Below are 7,500 nucleotides of genomic sequence, written 5' to 3'. Positions count from 1 at the left end.
GGCCTCAGACAACCACTCACCGTTGACCCCCTGTGCCACGTTACCATAGACACCATTATGGACAAAACAAACAAAAGCAATTCCCACTGGCAGTTTTTTTTTCTGTTTTGGAGGAAGCTAGATATTGCTGTGTCTGGCGACAGATTATTAATGTATCAGTTGGTGAGAAGGGAGTTCTGTAGAAATCCAATATGATGGTAATAATAAAGGGGAGGGGGGGCATACTGAAAAAGCTGATAGGTCGTCTACATGTTTCTGTCCCTGTGGTTTAAAGTCATTTTGTGTAACTTCACTAAAATTTGGTACAGAACCACTTCCTAGGGTCGGCAGTGGTGTTGGAAGACAAATAAAATCTATTGTTTGGTATAAACTGCCATGTTGAGTCATTTCTTTGGTGCTTAAAGAGCCACACCTCCCCCTGCTGGTGAATCGTTGACAGGACACCATATTCCAGAATGGCTGAAATTATCGTACTGATATGATGCGTGAAGTTCTTTATTAGATGTTTATTGTGCCAAAAAATCTACCCTGGTTTCAGAAATGTAATTGCACAAAACATACGTTATATGCAGCTGTTAACCTGTCAAATATACTTACTTGGATTATGAATGATTGTATGAATGAATGAATGAATGAATGGATGGATGCATGTAAGGTTCAACTGAATATAAGGTTCAGTGATTCACAGAGAGTGATACCATTATACATTGCAGCGTCATAAACAGTGAAGGATCAGTGACAAAAACAAACCCATGTAGGTGTATTAATGACATGGGAATTAAAGAGTACATTCAATCAGAAAGTGCTGATTTGTTGGCTGCACCCTGCATCCGAAACAGTCCCAAACAGTCCCATATAAACAGCCCTGTTCTGAGGGCACCCAGTCACTAACATGTGCAGGCCTCCGCCCGTCTTGTGCCTCCGCCTGCCTTGGGCCTCCATTCTGCAGCTGCTGAGGAGCTCCATGCCCAGCTGTCTGGAGAAAGTCTCACGTTCATGAGGAGCGTCTGTTACACCCTCCCTCCCGTCCATAACCCCAGACACTCCCCTCAGGTCAAACATTTCTCAAGGTCTCTCCGATCATTGATGCAGCAGGTTGCTAAATTTATCCCCGTGGGTCTGCAGACCTCTTAGCTGGAGACCAGGGGTGCCTAATATTAGACACGGGAGGCAACAACCGCTCTGTCACCAGACTCCACAGCTGCACGAGGACGACCTCTGGTATGTTAGGAGTTTCTGTAGGAGGCCCCATCTGTATGCTCTTTGGGAGGTGGTGGGAGAGGAGATGAGCGCCCCCATGTGGTAGTAGGTGTGAACAGGAGTAGCAAGGCTGTGACAAAACTATGTGGAGACTCAGATTTGTCAAAGTAGTGGAAAGCAAACTGCTTTCATATTTCCCGTAGATGTGCCACATTCCAGTTACAATTCAAACTTCAAATGTCTTTGTAGATACACTTTGATACTCATTGCCTTTTCTGACATGGGCCAAAAATGATTTGCTGAAAAACATAAAAATAATTTGTGATTTGTGTATGTAATTTTCCTCGGGCAATGAAAGCCATTGCTATTGACTGTTGTGTCTTTTGAATGCATACAGCCATGCTGGCATCATGTATCACTGTAAGCAACACTGTCCTTGAGTCACAGGTGTGTGTTCACAGGTCTGGTCAGTCCTTTACCCTCAAGGACACCTGTGGACGGCCTGTGCTGCGCGGTTCTTTGTTGACAGAGTTCTGGTGGAGGTGATGGGTCAGGTGTCCGCTTGTCCACATGGGGAAGATTACCACGTCACACATTCAGCACCTTCCAGCACCTCAGGGTCATCTTACAGCTGCTAGAGACACTTGGCACGGAGATGCGAAAGACTGCACTGGTTACACTGGTGTGTGTGTGTGTGTGTGTGTGTGTGTGTGTGTGTGTGTGTGTGTCTATACACTGCATATGGGTCTGAGTGGTAATAATGTGTAAGTGTGCATTTGAATATGTGTGTCAGTGTGAGTGTGTGTGTGTGTGTGAGAAAGAGAGAGAAAGAGAGAGAGAGTGTTTTCAAGTGTTCATTTCAGCTAAACACTGATATAATCTGATATTATACACTGATATTATCTTATTTTATGTGCAATACCTGTGTGCAGAGGGGAAACCAAAGTGTTGTTTTGTTGGTGGTCACATTTTGTAGTATGCTATTCTTATAGTACATCTTTCTTTCTATACCTTGCTGTCTCGTTTTGCTGCTGTAACAATACAAATATCAATGTAAAAATGCAAAAGGATGATCTTATCTCATCTCATCTTATCTTGTAATATCATTCCATTATAAAATCCCATTACCCTCAGTTAGCCAGTCCTGTCCAGTACAAGTGACCCTAAGGCACATGTGAGACATTTCTGTAAGAGGCCTCAATACTGTCTCTCAAGCCACAGCATGTCTGTGTGTGTGTGTGTGTGTGTACAGTATGTGTGCACACATGCCTGTGTGTGTGTGTGTGTGTGTATTTGTTTGCATGCGTGTGTGTGTGTGTGTGTGTGTATTTGTTTGCATGTGTGTGTATTTGTTTGCATGTGTGTGTATTTGTTTGCATGTGTGTGTGTGCGCACACGTGTGTGTGAGTGCGTGGATGTCACCTCAAATCACTGTTTTTCAGCGTTCATTTCACCTAGACACTGATATAAATCCCATTGCCCTCAGTAAGCAGCCCTGTGCACAAGTGACCCTGAAGCACATGTGAGACATTTCTGTAGGAGGCCTCAATGCTGTCGTTCAAGCCTCAGCAACATTGTGTGTGTGTGTGTGTGTGTGTGTGTGTGTGTGTATGTGTGTGTGTGTGTGTGTATGTGCGTGTGTGTGTGTGTGTGTGTGTGTGTGTGTGTGTATGTGTGTGTGGGTGGGTGGTTGGGTGTGTTTGTGGATTGGTATCTATGAGTCAAAAATAAAAAGTAATAACAGTCACAGCTGTCGTCTACATGCATCTATCTTCATCTCCATGCCTTGTGCTCAGCGAGGACAGTGAGAAGATGCAGTTGTCCTGTCAGTCCATCGAGCGCTCATCAGCAAAACATCATCAGGACACCTGTTGTGCTTGAGACTCTAATCAGAGCTGTGTGGACGGCAGGTGTAATCAGCTATAGAATGAACAGATACTGTGTGTAGTGCAAACGATGTATTTGATTGTTTCACAGTGCTAAAGCTGTCCCCCAGGAAGGGAAGTGGTACGTTCCTCTACTTTGGCTCCTACAGTATGTGAGCTCTTGGCAATACAGCGCTGTTGCTTCATGCTTATGCAAACCAAATCCAGTCCGGTGGAGTGCCAAATAGATGCACCTGCTCAGTGGAGGGGGGGTTGACTCTCCAGTGCGGCTGTTGAAAGCGAAATGGCCATTGCACACACTGTTCATGTGGCGATTAAAAAGTACAAAAAAAATAATAAAAAATGTGCAGTCCTATTTTTTCTTTTTCAGTATGTTTCTCGTGCCGGCTTGTAGGAGCCTTAGACGGCGATATCGTCCGGCCGCATGCGGACACTGGCACTGCTGGTCTTACTGAGGCGGCGCTTGTCCTTGACGAAGCCGTTGGCCAGCACCTGGGGACAGGCCACTCCGTCCTCTTGCGGGGGAGGAGGCGCCGCCGTGCCGGTCGGGGTCAGGAAGGACGGCCTCCCCAGGAAGTCCTCGGCCTTGGCGTCCAGGCCGCGGTGGCGCTCGGCAGCCATGTTGACGGAGTTCTGCTGATTGGCCAGTCGGTCGCTGTAGGAGGGGCAGCTGGGGTGGGTGTGGGAGTGGCTGTGGGAGTGGGCGTGTACGGGCGAGGGCGGGGGCAGGCATTGGCTGAAGTCGGGGGGCGGCGAGCACGGCGGCAGAGGCAGGCCGTGGTGGGGCGGTTCTGGCGAGGTGGCGGTGATAGTGGACGGGGTCAAAGGTCGGCGTTCGTCCTGCCCCTGCAGCTGCTGCTCGTCCCGGTACTTGCGGACCCAGCGCCGGCACTGCTTCCAGGCCAGGTAGTAGAGCTCCAGCAGGCTGAGCAGCAGCGACACCCCCGCCACGGCCAGCATGAACACGATGAAGATGTTCTTCTCGGTGGGCCGAGAGACGTAGCAGTCCACCTTGTGCGGGCAGGGCTTGGTCTCGCACAGGTAGCGCGCGTTCAGGAAGATGCCGTAGATGAGGTACTGCACCAGGACGAAACTCACCTCCATCAGCAGCCGCACCAGGATGCTCAGGATGTAGGTGCGCAGCAGCGCCCCCCTCAGGCGGATCTTGGCTGCTCCCTCCTGGCCCTTCCCACAATCCCTCTCTTCCTCCTGTGGGTACTTCTTCTCGATTTCTCCTCCTCCTCCCTCCTTCCCTTCATCCCCCCCTCCTCCCTGGTCCTCCTGCTCCTTCCTCCTCTTCTTCTCCTCCATGCGGACCGTGTGCATGGCATGGCCCATGTACACCAGCGACGGCGTGGACACGAACACGATCTGCAGCACCCAGTAGCGGATGTGTGCGATGGGGAACGCGCTGTCGTAGCAGACGTTCTCGCAACCGGGCTGGTTCGTGTCGCACATGAAGTCCTCCTGCTCGTCCAGCCAGCTGGACTCGGCCGCCGTGCCCAGCACCAGGATGCGGAAGATGAACAGCACCGTCAGCCACACCTTGCCCACCGATGTGGAGTGTTCATGCACCTCCTCTAGGAAGTTACCAAGAAGGCTCCAGTCTGCCATGCTTCAGGTCAACCACTAGGGGGCGCCTGTAGGGGAAGGAAGAAAGGCATTGCAGATTACTGTAATAAAAAGGTTATATATGCCATAATTTCATCATTTTCACAACTCTGAACGAGGAATCTCCACTTCAGTTGTACTGACATAAACCAACATTTTATTCCTATATGCTGGATGTTTTTATGGGGATTATTCATATATAATTTAAAGTATAGAAAATGCAAAGTAAAGTAACATTGGTTTTCAGCAAATATATGAAGACATTCTTAAAAATGCAGAAATTCAAGGATTTCAGTTATAACATTTCATGTCACCAAAATGAAAATGAAAAAGAAGAATTTTGAACCTGACTTCCAGTATTCCAATGACACCTTCCAGACTCCATAAACAATAAACATAAACAGGATGATATTAACAAAAAGCTACAAAAAAAATGCAATGCTATTATTTATTTTCAAACTCTTTGTATATCAAATATGAAAATGAGACTTATACCCCTTACATGGTACTGACCACCCCCTCTGGCTCAATGACTGATATTGGTATACCGGAATGGGTGTGTTTACAGGTACTAATGGAAAGTTTTGAAAGACTCTTAATTGTCTTAAAAGTTTTGTTCCCAACTTTAGACAATTGAACCGAATAAATTCACTGGAGCCGAAGTCCCTTTCCCTATCTGATGATAATATAATGGACAAGTACGTTTTAAAGGAAACCACGCCTTCTGGCTCAGAGAGCAGTTCCAACACTGCGGCATGCGTGGGAATGGATGGCTGGCATGTAAGAAGCATATATTAATAACTCCAAGTATTGACATTGACCCCAATGTCTATGGGTGTCTGTGTTTGTGTGTGTGTGTGTGTGTGTGTGTGTGTGTGTGCGCGCGCATGTGTGTGTGTGTGTGTGTGTGTGTGTATTTATGGGTCTCTGTCTGAATGTGTGTGTGTGTATTTATGTGTCTCTGTCTGAATGTGTGTGTGTGTGTGTTAGCCTAACCCTAAGTAGTTTACTCTGGGGCATAAACCTTTCCCACAGCATTGCCAGCGGTGACGCTGGGAAATGAGCAGTAGTCTTGAGGAAGTCTCGTCTAAATTTACACAGAGACAAAAAAACACATTCCTGCATTTATCTCTGTGGCTTCTGGTTCTGGGACTGGACCAGGGTATGGATTTAGCTCCACCCGAGGATAGCAACATTCCACACCATCAGTCTCTTAGACTCATTTATCATTTATCATTTTTTGTTTTTAATTCCAGAGACTGTTGGACCTCCCCCATCACTTAATTATGGAATCTACTTTTTTAGACTTAACTACAGTATTAACTAATATCAATGGTTAGGTTGTGTAAGTGACTCATTATATTCTGTTCTGTCATTTGAGAGAATTCTGCTCCCCTGCATGAAGTAAAGCTCACTATACCATTCACCTCAGGACACAGGTGAGCAGATCAAAGACAACAGAGAGAGTGAAATTTGACCCCTCCCTCTGGTAGGTTTTTTGGGTGCCATAGAGTGGCATCAAATGTGTCACTTTTTCCCGTGTGGGTGAAACTGGATGATACGTTCACTGAGGAACACACTTGATCGCCAGATCAACAGACACCATACGACTAAAACTAGTGTGAAAGTGAAAGGATTGAGGATAAAAAGAGACATGGTTTCTCATGTGATGGCTTGTAAACGTTTCAGCGATACAGCAGAACAAAGAGGTGTTTGAACTCCAGTAGCACGCATACTCATACAGCAACATATGCAGACGTTTATTTCCAACTGTTCTGGGAACTTCTGAACTAGCAACCTGGGAGTGACTTTTGGCCACAGTCTTACAGGCGCAGCAAGTTGTCTCACTGCGTGTTCATTGTGATCTAGTCAATTTGAAAAATGAATAATATGACAGAGCACGCTCTTTATTGTTCTTTAATCTTTTCTCTGTCCTTCTGCACCAGAGAAACAGGATTCTGGTAGTGCACAGATAGCTGTTTTTCTAACCCTGGGACAGGCGAAGGGGAAGGGTTGTGGTGCAGGGGTGAGCGGCTCATGAGATTGCTCTCTTTATCACTTGGAGTTTGGATCCAACAAATGGGGTCTTCCCACTTAAGATGCTAAAAAATGGTGTGTGAATTGTGTGTTAGTCAGTGCAGTGTGCGAAAGATGTGTGGGAAAGATGGTGTGTGTGTGTGTGTGTGTGTGTGTGTGTGTGTGTGTGTGTGTGTGTGTGTGTGTGTGTGTGTGTGTGTGTGTGTGTGTGTGTGTGTGTGTGTGTGTGTGTGTGTGTGTGTGTGTGTGTGTGTGTGTGTGTGTGTGTGCTTATGTGTGTGTGCATATGTGTGTGTTTGTGTGCTTATGTGTGTGTGTGTGTGTGCTTATGTGTGTGTGTGCTTATGATAAAGCCAAAAGCAGATATGATAAGTGGACAGGAATTGAGACAATGCAAAAGTTAAACAGACACAGGACATATTTTTATCACACAGGACTATATCAAAACACAAAATGACCTCATCTAGAAAATGACCTAGGATACCAAACCTCATCCCTGGTTCTGTGCAGTGCCAACCCCACTTGTGCAACCAGCTATTTACTGTAAGCATATTTCTCTCCTGGATTATCTGATCTAATCATTTCCACTTGCAACAACAAAGAAGAGTGTGTGTGTGTGTGTGTGTGTGTGTGTGTGTGTATGTGTGTGTACAGGTATGTGTGTGTATTGATGAAACACTACATGAACTAGATTAACCGCAGATCGGTACAAAATATGACCGCCGCCCAGTCCAGCTGATTTTTTCCACAAAAATAAGTCACGCTG

The 7,500-nt window shown here is 46.4% G+C and overlaps 1 protein-coding gene across 1 annotated transcript in view; it reads right to left on the bottom strand.

The window, feature by feature from the left end:
* Positions 1–481: 481 nt before the first annotated feature.
* The window catches only part of gja5b (gap junction protein, alpha 5b), a 13,526-nt gene continuing 6,507 nt past the window's right edge, over positions 482–7,500 (bottom strand). Inside the window, exon 2 of the mRNA XM_076303661.1 lies at positions 482–4,726. Coding sequence (XP_076159776.1) covers positions 3,486–4,700 — 1,215 coding nt within the window. The 5' untranslated portion in view covers positions 4,701–4,726 and the 3' untranslated portion in view covers positions 482–3,485. The remainder of the gene's footprint in view (positions 4,727–7,500) is intronic.

The sequence above is a fragment of the Alosa pseudoharengus genome, unplaced genomic scaffold (assembly GCF_046254945.1).
Source record: "Alosa pseudoharengus isolate Yale_2024_CS ecotype anadromous, Long Island Sound unplaced genomic scaffold, YU_APseudo_1.1 YU_APseudo_1.1_scf_24, whole genome shotgun sequence".
In the NCBI taxonomy this organism is placed as follows: domain Eukaryota; kingdom Metazoa; phylum Chordata; class Actinopteri; order Clupeiformes; family Clupeidae; genus Alosa; species Alosa pseudoharengus.
This window is presented reverse-complemented; position numbering and strand designations above follow the sequence as displayed.